Source organism: Manis pentadactyla, chromosome 12 (genome assembly GCF_030020395.1).
Source record: "Manis pentadactyla isolate mManPen7 chromosome 12, mManPen7.hap1, whole genome shotgun sequence".
NCBI classification, from domain to species: domain Eukaryota; kingdom Metazoa; phylum Chordata; class Mammalia; order Pholidota; family Manidae; genus Manis; species Manis pentadactyla.
The window spans coordinates 64616938-64631131 of record NC_080030.1 but is presented as its reverse complement, the minus strand read 5'-3'; the positions used below and the strand labels follow the sequence as shown (position 1 = coordinate 64631131).

General features: G+C 40.0%; 1 protein-coding gene across 5 annotated transcripts in view; it reads left to right on the top strand.

Moving 5' to 3' along the window:
- Window positions 1-14194, top strand: part of TPD52L1 (TPD52 like 1) — a 98671-nt gene that overhangs the window by 43286 nt on the left and 41191 nt on the right. For all 5 annotated transcript variants that reach the window (XM_036903896.2, XM_057489288.1, XM_057489286.1 and 2 more), the window contains exon 2: window positions 10260-10375. In XM_036903896.2, the coding sequence (XP_036759791.1) occupies window positions 10260-10375 (116 nt within the window). The remainder of the gene's footprint in view (window positions 1-10259; window positions 10376-14194) is intronic.

Genomic DNA, 14194 nt, shown 5'->3' with positions numbered 1-14194 from the left:
TAGAGTCTGTTTTAACCAGTGTCTAGGTGAATGATCAAAGTAGCATATTAAAAAAAAACAAAGAGATGAAGTATAAGAATTTAGTCTGCTACCACCTCAAAAGAATCTTCATATAAAATACTTCATAAAAAGTGTAAAATCTTCCTTTATTCCAATCAGTTTTCTCTCAGGCTGAGCATTACAGATATGACTTCTTTTTTTAGTTGCATTATTAGATGAAACCAAAGCTTTAGAAAACAATGCTATTAATAGTGGTGACTCATGTGTTCTTCATATTTTAAGTAGGACAATAAACTTTTACAGGACAGTGTTTGAAATATTTTCTTCATAAATTTGTTTATAATTATAGTAATACCTAGTATTATATGTCTTAATGCAATTTATAATGCAAGTTGTAATTTAGCTTCTATATATAGTATTTAGAAACAATGTATATGTAGTAATATATACACATGTATATATATATATAAAATAATATGGATATATATATATATAACAAAGTTAACATTTTAGATCAATTTAAGGCATACAACCTATTATTCTAGTGTTGGCAGGTTGGTAGGATTCTCAGAAGGGAAACTATGGAGAAAGAGGAGAGAGGCTTTCAAGAGTGATGGAATAACACAAAAGCATTGTCCTGAATAGAATGTGACTAAGAGACACAGCATATGATAGCCTGGCTGGTTTTGAGGTTTTGGCAGGAACATCATAAGCAGGCTAGTTGGAATCATTACTTGCAGCCAGTCATGGAAGGTTTTGAATGCTAGTATAAAAATTTTCAAATTTAGCATGGAAGCTCTTCCATCTATTGAAGGTCTTTTGAACTGGGTTCTGACTTGATGAAAGTATTAGTTTGAGTGTTGTGTAGATTTCATGGTTAGGAAAAAGGGTGCATACAAGGAGATAAAATTTAGCTAAGACTTCAGCAGTCTAGTGGGTAGTGATAAAAGCCTGAATCACTGTCACAACAATGAAAATTAGAAGGATAAATATAATTGATAGTGAAAGGATACAGAAAGAGCATCAAGAAAACTTGAGAGTTTGATTTTCTATCCTTGGGGATTAATTCAACAGACATTAGTTGAGCAATTACTGTATGAGAGTTTTGGGGAGGTGTGGGAGGATTTTGGATGAAAGCCCAGTCTGGATTCTTCCCAGTGCTCAGCAGTGGGGAGGCTGCATATATTAAAGCTACAGATCTTGGCCTTCAGTAAACCTCAGTCTTGCAGCGAAGAGGTTTTTATGGAGGGTTTTCTGAGGAGGAATAGAAAGGCATTGTTAGTTCCTGTCTGACCTCTGTGTAAGGTGTTGTGGTCATGTTGAAAAAAAACATGAACTCTGGAACCTGATATATTTGCATTCAAATCTTAAGTCCACTACTTATCAAATGTGAGGTTGGATAAGTTATTTTACATTCTGAACCAGCATTTCCTCATTTGAAAAATAAGAAAATATCATCTATAGAAGATGATTATCCATAGGTATCTTATGTTTCTATCTTGCAAGCAGAGATGCTGATGGCCTTTTTTCTCTCTTCAAGGATATTTATAGCTAATAGCCTTGGAAGATAGAGATAGTATCTCTGCTTAGAGCAGAAGTGGGGTTTGTCTATCTGGTCGATGAAAGATAAAGTCTCCCTTCAGGGCAAGGGTCAGGCAGGTTTGCTTACTACCTATTTAAAAAGATTTGGATTTCTTGGGCTCTGGGTTCTTCAGCTGTGATTAATATTTTCCATCTAGGTCCCTCAATGTCACCCCCATTGGGACTTGGTGGCAAGGGGAACAAGCCTGAACATGATATTCTTACTGTTGGCTGTGCTGTGAGCCTCTGGTCCATTGGTCTTATCTTGGACAGTGTAACTGGCTAACTTGTCAGCTTGCAGCTGATAAATTCTGAAACCTTTTATCACCTGCCTAATGTATTTCTGAGTAAGATGAGACAAGGTACAATATGTAACACATCAGGCACTTAGCATGTGGTTAAAAAGAAAACATTATTCTACTTCTTCCCTTAAGAGAGTAATTGACCAATGGCTGAGAAAGTTCTCATAGTGATAGCAGCAACTAAACCCTTATTTTTAATATGGCTTCAGTGTCAGAGCAGATCCTCTATCCTAATTTCAGGATATAATTTGGCATCTTTCAGAGAAAGGGACCTGAAAAAGTTTGAGAACAGAAGATTACCGTGCTGCCTGGTTGCAGATGAGGGTCTGGTGTCCCTCACTAACTTCTGTTAAGGCCAGGAGATATCATGGAGAGCAACAGTAGCAATTCTGTATGCATTTTACTAGATTGAGCCAGGGTTAAGGAGGGGTAAATGTGACTTACCTGATATGGTCATCTGTGAGAGAGGAAGACGGGTTGCGGCCTGGGAAAGAGGAGAGAAACTGCCGTCTCCGAGAATGTCAGTCTGAAGGCAGGTGGAAGAAACTGCCCCTGTGAGAAGGGCTTACAGTTTCCAGGAGGGACCGGCGGAGGAGGGAGCGTTACCCTCTCAGTCTCTTGTGCTTCTGTAGTCCCCTTTGCAAACGAGTGTTACTTCCAGCTGACTGGTCTTGGGTTACTGTTTACAGAGACTTTTTCTCATCAGTAGCTCTAGGCACAGTTAGTGCACTGTGCTCTTAGCCGTGGTCTGCCCTGCATCACCACGCTAGGACATGCAGGGGTGCCAAGGTGAGCAGGCTGGCTTCCTGTCATTCAGTTGCTTGCATTCTACTGTGGGAGAAAAGAAATGTTGTCAAGTAGTCTGAAACAAGGCGGAAAGGTGTGAGTGCCTGAGAGTGGTACAGGCTCTTGATAAGTGCTGCAAGCTGACGAGACCAGTGCTGGCAGCAGTGCTGAGGGAGAGCCTGGGTTCAGAGCCCTCGCAGTTTCCAGGGGCCCCTCTGACCACTCACTCCAGGCCCTTTCATCTCCCTAAGAAGGGCACTATGCCAGTGAAGAGAGCCTTTATGTTCAGAGGGCAGGAATGAACAGGTAAGCCCTAGGCTGTAGCTCAAAGCCAGAAGAAGCCCGCCCACAAGCCCTTGAGGGGAACTGCTGAGAACTTCCTTCAGGGTCTCAGAATCTTGTTTCTACCATGTACCTCTTCTGTGACAGAGCTTTACTTATTTCCCAGACACAACTGTGAACTTTGAAACTAGAGTTCATCTGTGTCAGGCTTCTTGCAAAACAGCCCAACTTGTTTTAGATCCTTCCCCTAGTGACCCTGATGAACATCGACTTGGAGACACAGAGCCCTTGGGTGCCCACCTATGGCTTCATGACCCAATGGAACCATGGGCTTGTGCAGTCAGGAGGCCCTAGCTGTGAAGGACCTGGCATAGTGAGTTTGGCCCCAAACATTGGAGTAGAGAATGCTCATCTGTTATTTCTCAGAGCAGGAAAGAGAACACAGCTCCTTAAGACAGGCCTACAGTTGTGGGGTCTGTGCCAGTCTTCTCCAACGTGACTACTCAGGAAACTCCAGGACTGTAGTCTTATGCCACCTCCAGGAAACTCCTGGTTGGCCTCTTAAGAGACATTCACTGTGGTTCCAGAGTGTCTCCAGCTCTTTTGGTTTAGCTAGAATCCCTGAGCTTTTTTCAATGCATAGACAAGGATGTTTCCACATATCCTGTCGTAAGATCAAAGCTTAATGACCAGATCTGCCTTCTGAATCCAAATAGAGACTGTATCCCAGCAACTGGTAGTTACTGTGGCATCTGTCTCTGAGAATCTGAGTGCCTTGAAGAATGCCGCTCTGTGGAAAAGCTCGGGAGGGATGGTGGGACAGCTCAGCTCCCTGAGAGTGAAGGAGGCCGGGCTCGGAAAGCAAAGGGGTACGTATGTTAGCCTCCTAAACCACTTATGTCAGAGAAGATCTTAAAGACTGTACAAATGGCAGAGTGTCTTAAGGTTTAAAGAAAGCCCATTTGGGGCAAAAATTATTTATCCAATTTTTAATTGGTTTTAAGTCACTGAAGTCATAAAGCTAAATTTGGTAGAACGTTCTTTTATCTGAATTCTATAATATTATAATCTCTTCTGCAGAGTTTATTTGTTTAAAAAAGATATTAAGACTAACTCAAATGAAAAATGAGGTTTGTTTTCATTTTAAGGGTAAAGAGAAAAGCTCATGAAAATTTGGGAGAAGTCAGACAAACAGGACAGGCAGGATTATAAGTTCCATGAAACCAAAGACCTACACAGCACTCGGTAGCTGTTAAATAAATACCTGTTGTGTGAATAACCAAATGAGCAAACAGAGGACCTAAGGTAGCTAGCTCTGAGGAAGATTTAGGCCTGCATTCTGCTAGTACCCGACCTAACCTTACTCCACTAATCCATCTTTTGTCTCAATTAAAAATCAGGAAAGGATCCCAGAAGCTACCCCTGGGTTCAATGTGCATCCTAGTCTACTAAGCAATGGCCAGAAAGGGTAGGGCCAAATGAACACAGAGCTCCTTTCTAGGTATCAGGAGGATGAAACAGGAAGGATAAGCAAAGTGTGGCTGCGTGTTTATGTCTCTCTAGGGCAGTCACTTTGTGTGTGATTGCCTGTGACCAAGTACTGGTGTTACTTCAGGTGTCGATGTGAGTGGCTTGTTTCTGCAGTGAATTTTTTTTAGCTCTTTGAGCACAGAATAATAGTTTCTATTTTCTTTTTTTCCTCAGAATTATTGTGACAAATGAGGTAAATTTTTATGTTTATTTTTATAAATAATTCTCATCGAAGAAGAATGTCACTCAAGTATGACCAGAATGGGCACTAACATGTGCTGATTATTATATACTAGTGTTAACTTTAAAAATAAAACTGTCAATTATTTTTCTAGCAAGAATGGGTTTATTTGGGAATAACAAAGAGTAGCAATTCAGGACATGCCAAGCTACAGCAAAACCATAGTCAAGTTCTGAGAACAAAGACGAATGCTCTTTTGTAGAGGAAAGGACTGATTTGGAAGGGCTGTCCTAAGTAAAAAGTCCTTTGGAATAAACTGAGAGTTCTTTGTATCATGGCTTCTCATTGGCTTAGTTGTGACCAAGTCTCATTGGATGGCTGTTGCTGGGGTAGGCAGCAGCCTTCCTTCCTCCTGCTGGGTAGTAGAGTAGCTAAAATAGTATGGGCTTGCAAGGTGTCTGTCTCTTCCTTCAGGTGGGGTCTGCAGTTGACGTGACAAGGAGTAGTGGACGTGAGAGCTCCCCCAGCTGACCTCCCCACTTTACTTGGTGGGTTTCCCTTTCTTAGTTTTCACACCAGGCACTGTGCTAGGTGTTTTGCAAAACTGTAACTCATGACAACTACCCTTATGGGTAGGCATTATTATCCCTATTTTACAGATGAGAAGACCAAGTTTCAAATCTTCAGTCACAAAGTTAGAAAGGGGTAGATCTGGAATTCTTCCTGAAATTGGTTCTTTCCCAAAAGGTATACTCTTCCTAATATCATATATTTTTGCAATCACCTGATGAATCTTTAATCAAAATATTGAGGTAAATTCCCCAAGGCAGAGCCTGGTCTCTTCTGTAAGCCCTTCATTAGTCAGCTAGAGGAAAAGAGGCCTAAGGGGTGTAGCCACCGGGGGAGTGTGCAGTTGTGGATTGCAGATGGGTTTGAGCAGTCCAGCTCTAGATACATGATGGGACCAGTTGGGGACCTTTGAAATGGTCTGGTTCAAAGTGAGATGAGAAAAGAAAGTTGTTTGAAAGAAAAAAGTCAAGTCATAAAACTGTGATCTTATTGATAGTTGTATGAATATACATATATATTAAATTTTATATATCTATGTCTTAGGTTTTTCAAATCGAAGATTCCAAAGATTTTAAAATACCTGTTGTTTTATGTACCACTAAGAAAAAAATGCTTCTAATTTAAGTCACCTTTGATTGTAAAAGACTTCCTTAACATTTCAGAGATTTAAGGTGTGGGGGGGAAAAAGTGTGCTGCATTATATAGGAAAAGATCTGAAAAGGTGTGCATGAAGGTTTTATAGTGGTGATCTCTGGAAATCAGAGTATGATTTGTCTTTAATTATTGCTTGTCTCTATGTGCAAATGTCCGACAATGCCTCTCTCTCTCTCCCTGCTCCACTGGCCACACCATTCTTGAAGACTAGAGATAAGTGATCCCACCCCTGGCAGAACCAGTCATATAATCTATTGGCATGTCATGCTAGGGGTCAAGCCTGGGTTTTAGGATCTTGGAATATTAGGTCCCCTTGTATTGTTCTTTAGCAACTGAGGCCTTTGCTAAAACTCTGGGGCAACAGGATAAAACACATTTAAAGCTCTGTTTAGTGTGCAGGTGAGTCGGTAATAGGCTAGATACAAGTTTTTGGTAAATGAATGAGAAACAGTTAATAATAGAGGTGCATAAGAAATAATATTTGTTTTTTTATGGTAGGTTTAGTAAATGTGCAAAAAGGATTCTTATAAATTTGTTTTATATCTTTAATTTCTACCCTCCAATTAGTATGTATTATTTTGCTGTGCACTTAAAGATAATCATAAATCCAACAGTAATGATGTTAGCTCAGCATTTTTTTTCCCCTGAGGGACCAAATGGAGACATTTTGAAGTTTCATGTTAAAAGAGTCCCTGTGGTTATTTTTACCAAGCATCATGAAGAAAATATAATTAAGTAATAAATATTGCAGCCTTAAATTTATTATTAAAGCCAGGGCAAATTTTCAGTTAAGCAATTTTATTGCATTCTTTTATTAAGTCCTGTGATAAGTTTATATTGTCTTGGAAAATACTCACTTTTCTTGCTTTGCTTAGTTCTATAGCCAGATTTATTGGTTAATACCTTAGTGTGGGTGCACACACACATGCATGCATGCATGCAAGATTATTCATCTATTTAAGATAAATTATGTAACATTTATATATTTGCCATCAATGCAGGATATGGTCACTCATCTGAAATCATAGTTCCTAATCATTTTCACTCATAACTGTCTGCGCTGTTTCAGTCATATGCATGAAGCCATGGCCTAATCCACTGGAGTGCTTGACAGGATGCATTAAAAGTATGTTGATACTATTGGGTGATCTTGTTTCAAGGTTGAAGGAGGCACTTTAATCCAAAGCTCCTCTCATGATTTGTACTTGCCAACATATTGTTTTCGCTCCTTCTTATGGTTTAAGAAAGGGGCAGGCAAAGGTCTTGGAGTCAGCCTAAGTCTGAGCCTAGCAATTTAGGATGAGCCAGACCCTGAACGCAGGTCCCACAAGTGAGGGTTCCCATCAGCAAGGGTTGGACGAGTGCACTTTGACTTCTCACTTGTATCTGGCTCAGTTTGCTGTGTCATTCAGCCCTGCGTGTGGGACTTGAATGAGTCACGGCCAGTTGTAGGTATAGTGAAAGCAGGCATATGGTGGTAGCATTTGACAAATACTTTAAGATCTACTGGCTTCCCAAAGATTTCACTTGCCCATTGGAGAAGCACAGTTCCTGCAGTAGAGTCAGACCTGTGGCTGTTACCTCTCGATTAAAACGTCTACATGTTTTATTGCTTGTAAATGATAATAAAACAACCGTCTTAGGTGCGCAACACTACTATAGTAAGATCTCAAAATTTATCCATGCTATGTGCATACATGTGCATATATGTGCTCCATTTTTTTTTTGAAACTATACCTAATCTGGGTATGAGCCCTTAGGCTCTGGATAGTGAAGAAGAAAAATAGGTTTAGTCTACTCCAATGCAAAATTTTTAAAGTCCTTTTAAATAATGTTCAATTCCTCAGTAAAATTACCCTGTAGCTCAGATTTCTCCATTGTCAGCTCCTTCTTTCCCTTGTCCCAGCCAAGGGGATATCTGGTATATATAAACAGAAAGAGCCCATGTAATGCTGTGTACTTCCCACTGGCTTTCTGGGCAGCTGGGTGCATGACGTCCTTTGATGCTGCTCTTCCCTGCCAGTACTTGTGATCGTGACTTCTGTAGCTGGGTTTGGGCACAATAGCCCTTCCAAGCTGATTCAGCCTCACCTTGGCGCTCACTGGTGGCAGATTCTCTCCATCTCTTCCATCCAGATTTCTGGCCAGGACCAGTAATGACCAGCCCCTGCCACAGAGGCACCATTATTTGTCTTTCTTTTTTACTTTAGGCAGAATCTATTTTTAATTGTTTTGTCAAATCATAATAAATATACAAAAGAATATTTACAAAATAAGTTTAAAGTACAAAAAATACTCATTCACAGAAAGTCGGTGTCCCAGAAATGGAGCATTGCCACTAACCCTATAGAGACTTCTATGGGTTTCCCATTCCCATGTCTCGCCAGCCCCAGAGAAAACCATGGTGTTGAATTTTTAATCATAGCCTTGCTTTTCCTTACTATTCTATTCATAAGCAGTATTCTATTTAGTTTTGCATGTTTTTTGGACTTCATGTAAGTGGAATTATACTTTACTGTTCTTCTGCAACTTAAGTTTTTCACTCAGTACCTTGTTTCCAAATCTTACCCACGTGGTGTGCATAGCTGTAGTTCACTTATCTCACTGTTACCATCTTCCAGGTGCATACGCACCATGGTATGCTTAGGCATTCTCATATTCAAGGACCTTTGCATGACTTACAGTATTTTGCTACCATGAAAGTTATTACTAATGACCTCAGGTACTCATGAATGAATGTGTCAGGCATATACATAGACTTGGAAATCCTGAATTGTTGGGTGTGTGAATGTTCAACTTTACTATATGATGCTGAATTATTTTTCAAGTTATTTGATATCTGTCTTATTCTTGCCATCAGTGTAGGAGAGTTCCCGTCTTCCACAGAGCCATCAACATTCACTGATGTCCGACTTCTAAATTTTTGCTAATCCAGTGAGTGTAAAATGATTCGTTTGTATTTCCCTGAACATCAACGAAGATGAGCATGTTTTCTTGGGTTTATTAACCATTGTGATTTCTCCCAGTAACAAATCTGTTCAGGTCTTTTGGCCCATGTTTCTATTGGGTTATTTCCATTTTTTAAATTGGTGTGTTGGCATTCTGTTTATTCTGGGAATTAATCTTTTTCTAATTATACCTGAAGGAGATGTTTTCTTCCAATTAGTGGCTTATCTTTTCATTTTTCGTATGGTGTGTTTGATGAAGAGGCATTTGTAATCTTATCCATTCTTTCTTTCGTGATTTGCCCTTTTCTGTGTCCTATTTAAAAAATCCTTTCCAACCCAGAGGTTCATAGCTATAAATTCCTGTATTGTCTTCTAAAATGTTTATGATTTAATCTCTGTGAATGGTGTAAAGGAGTCCAATATTACTGTTTTCAACATGGATAACTATTGGTTCCAGGACAGTTTATTAAAAGACCTTCCTTTCCTCACAGGTGCATAAATGCCAGCCCCATCATCACTTAGGTCATAAATGAAGCTTCCACCTTTGTGTGGGCCTGTTTCCTGAGTCCTTCAGAGAACATGTGCATTTGAGTTGTCCAAATGCTGAGGGTTCTACTAGAGAACCTCTTTATTCTTTTAAGAAGGCATTTCTCTGACATAACAAGTTGGAAGTTGTACTACTGTTCCAAGGTCAGTCTGTGGCACGGTGATGTCCTCCAGAACCCAGGCGCTTCCGCATTTTCCCTCTGCCAGTATCAGCATGTCTGTGCTGGTCCCTTACCGCTGCAGCTGCTCCTGGTTCTGTATCTGCATCTTTCCATATCTGTATCTGAAGTGGAAAAAAGGTCTTAGTACTCCCTCATTGGAGGTCCTTTGGAGCTCCCGGGTAGTGGGCATTCAGGTTACAAGCTCATACAGAGTCCCAGTCAGGATTATGAACTCGGGTTGTGAGCCTGTTTTTGTCCACTCAGTGCTGGGTATCAAGGCAGGCGGTTTGCCTTACAGAGTCCTGCAGGCAGCAAAGGTATTTATTCCCAGTTCTGAGGGGGATAGCCCAGTGGGGACACGGATTTATGTAAGGATCTCACTTTGAACTCTCCTTAGCGGCCCTGGGCTTTGTCCTCTGCCCCCTGCACCCCTTGGGACAGTGAAATTCCACAGCTGGAATTCATCCGGTGGTAATTGTTGAACAATGGAAACTTGTTTACACCTCTGGCTTCCCGCTTTCACGTAGTTTTTTTCACTTAGTGTTCTTTACTTTCTGGGCAGCTTATCACACATTTGCAAAGATGTTTTCCTCTGGAATTTTTGGTTGTTTCTCAGTGAGAGGGTCAATTGGTGTATCTAGTCTTCCATGCTGGGGAAATAAAAGTTGGCTGAACTTGTTTTAAAAGCTGCATTGTGTTTTGCCAATCTTGCCTAAAGGTTTGTTGGCACGTGAACCACTGCAAGGACGAGATGAAGACACAGTAGCCAGTGCAGACTTCTCTAGCACGCTCTCTGAGGAGGAAAAAGAAGAGTTGAAGGCGGAGTTAGTTCAGGTATGTGTAGCAATCTTCTTACTGCTCTTTTTAGCTCTGGATCTTGAGAGTTGTTATTGGTTTTCTATAAGTCCCATATTACAATTATGCTGTCTTTCATTTCATGAAATTTAACAAATGATACATTGCAGAGTGATTCGTTTTTCCAGTGTATTTTTGTAATGCTAACTGTTCATTACCCATTGGTTATATAGCAAAACAAATGGTTATGCTGCTTAAGCAGCAGTTGTAATTCATTGTGAATATGTACCTCTTATTCTTTTTACTATCATAATATTATGGGAACAACAAATCACACACTTGATGGAATTCCTTCAAGACCTTGGTATCGGCACAAGCTCCATTTTTTTTTTTTTTTATATAATTATTTTTTATTGAAGGGTAGTTGATGCACAGTATTACATTACATTAGTTTCAAGTGTACAACACAGTGGTAGAACATTTATATACATAATTCTAGGTTCCAGCTATCACCCTACCAAGCTGTTACAATATCTTGACTATATTCCTTATGCTATACATTACATCCCGGTTACTTATTTATTTTACCATTGGAAGTCTGTCCATTTTTTTTTTTTTTTGTGAGGGCATCTCTCATATTTATTGATCAAATGGTTGTTAATGACAATAAAATTCTGTATAGGGGAGTCAATGCTCAATGCACAATCATTAATCCACCCCAACCCTAATTTTCGTCAGTCTCCAATCTTCTGAGGCATAACAAACAAGTTCTTACATGTAGAACAAATTCTTACATAATGAATAAGTTACATAGTGAACAGTACAAGGGCAGTCATCACAGAAACTTTCGGTTTTGCTCATGCATTATGAACTCTAAACAGTCGGTTCAAATATGAATACTCATTTGGTTTTTACACTTGATTTATATGTGGATAACACATTTCTCTCTTTATTATTATGATTTTTAATAAAATGCTGAAGTGGTAGGTAGATACAAGATAAAGGTAGAAAACATACTTTAGTGTTGTAAGAGAGCAAATGTAGATGATCAGGTGTGTGCCTGTAGACTATGTGTTAATCCAAGGTAGACCAGGGCAATAAAACATCCACGTATGCAGAAGATTTCTCTCAGAACGGGGGGGTGAGGTTCTAAGCCTCACCTCTGTTGATCCCCAATTTCTCACCTGATGGCCCCCCTTGCGACTGTGCCTGTCTTAGGTTGTTCCTCCCTTGAGGAATCTTACCCGTCTCTGGCTAACCAGTCATCTTCCAGGGCCATACAGGGAAATGTAAAGTTGGTAAGTGAGAGGGAAGCCTTATTGTTTGAAAAGGTTAGCTTTTTGCTTCTTTGCATATTTATGCCCTGTGGCTTCTATGCCCAGCATTTGTCTTGAGGTATCTTTACCACTTGGAAGAATTATGATACTCGGTAAATTTGATATGAGGCACGAATTCTATTTAAGGGTTGTAATTAGGAAGGAAGAAGAAAAGCTATAGAAGTAGTAGGCGGAAGAAAACATGGGAAGATTGATTATTTCTTTGACACATCTTCTTGTAGAGTACTTCAGCATGTATAGGTTTTAAGCTACTACTTAAATTGCGCACACACATTAACATAATAGGAGTATAGTTACATAACCAAAGCATATCTGTAATTACCAGCCATCTCCACTGAACCAAGAAAACCAGTTAGGCACCTTAGGCATTTGTGAAAACTTATCTATGATATGGTGGATATTGTCCAACTGAACTTGAACAGTCTGAGAGAAATCAGACAAATTAAAACAACCCATTCCTGGGGAATGTTCACATGCCATATGATCTTTTAACAGTAAATAGTCTGTAGTTGTAAGACTTTGGAGTGCTACAATTTACACTTCTCCAAATTCTTGGTTGAGTTCCAGCAGTATAGATCCAGTCAAATTTGTTGTTTTACTGTATGCACAGGCCAGCTTAGATATCTCCTTCCTCATTCCCATGGCAAGTCCAGGAACTGGTGGGATGAGTGCATCTACAGCTGTAGCAGTGCGTGGATCTTTGTTGGGGTTTTTTGATGATCATCTTCTGGCATGAGTCTTCCAGAGAGTGCTGATGTTGGAAGTTCTTTTTCATATCGTATCTTAGTTCATTTTCGGGGTAGCCCAATTAGGCTTTGATCCTCTGTATAAACACAAACATACCCTTTGCCTACACTTTTATATGCCCTTTATACCCTTGTGTAGAACTCGTTGGAGGTTACCACACAGGAACTGCCCCCTTTTTTTTTTTTTTTTGCTTTGTTTTTGGTATCACTAATCTACACTTACATGACGAATATTATGTTTACTAGGCTCTCCCCTATACCAGGTCTCCCCTATAAACACCTTTGCAGTCACTGTCCATCAGCATAGCAAAATGTTGTAGAATCACTACTTGCCTTCTCTGTGTTGTACAGCCCTCCCTTTTCTCCTACCCCCCCATGCATGTTAATCTTAATACCCCCCTACTTCTCCCCCCCTTATCCCTCCCTACCCACCCATCCTCCCCAGTCCCTTTCCCTTTGGTACCTGTTAGTCCATTCTTGAGTTCTGTGATTCTGCTGCTGTTTTGTTCCTTCAGTTTTTCCTTTGTTCTTATATTCCACAGATAAGTGAAATCATTTGGTATTTCTCTTTCTCCGCTTGGCTTGTTTCACTGAGCATAATACCCTCCAGCTCCATCCATGTTGCTGCAAATGATTGGATTTGCCCTTTTCTTATGGCTGAGTAGTATTCCATTGTGTATATGTACCACATCTTCTTTATCCATTCATCTATTGATGGACATTTAGGTTGCTTCCAATTCTTGGCTATTGTAAATAGTGCTGCAATAAACATAGGGGTGCATCTGTCTTTCTCAAACTTGATTGCTGCGTTCTTAGGGTAAATTCCTAGGAGTGGAATTCCTGGGTCAAATGGTAAGTCTGTTTTGAGCATTTTGATGTACCTCCATACTGCTTTCCACAATGGTTGAACTAACTTACATTCCCACCAGCAGTGTAGGAGGGTTCCCCTTTCTCCACAGCCTCGCCAACATTTGCTGTTGTTTGTCTTTTGGATGGCAGCCATCCTTACTGGTGTGAGGTGATACCTCATTGTAGTTTTAATTTGCATTTCTCTGATAATTAGCGATATGGAGCATCTTTTCATGTGTCTGTTGGCCATCTGTATTTCTTTTTTGGAGAACTGTCTGTTCAGTTCCTCTGCCCATTTTTTAATTGGGTTATTTGTTTTTTGTTTGTTGAGGCGTGTGAGCTCCTTATATATTCTGGACGTCAAGCCTTTATTGGATGTGTCATTTTCAAATATATTCTCCCATACTGTAGGGATCCTTCTTGTTCTATTGATGGTGTCTTTTGCTGTACAGAAGCTTTTCAGCTTAATATAGTCCCACTTACTCATTTTTGCTGTTGTTTTCCTTGCCCGGGGAGATATGTTCAAGAAGAGGTCACTCATGTTTATGTCTAAGAGGTTTTTGCCTATGTTTTCTTCCAAGAGTTTAATGGTTTCATGGCTTACATTCAGGTCTTTGATCCATTTTGAGTTTACTTTTGTATATGGGGTTAGACAATGGTCCAGTTTCATTCTCCTACATGTAGCTGTCCAGTTTTGCCAGCACCACCTGTTGAAGAGACTGTCATTTCGCCATTGTATGTCCATGGCTCCTTTATCAAATATTAATTGACCATATATGTCTGGGTTAATGTCTGGATTCTCTAGTCTGTTCCATTGGTCTGTGGCTCTGCTCTTGTGCCAGTACCAAATTGTCTTGATTACTATGGCTTTATAGTAGAGCTTGAAGTTGGGGAGTGAGATCCCCCCTACTTTATTCTTCTTTCTC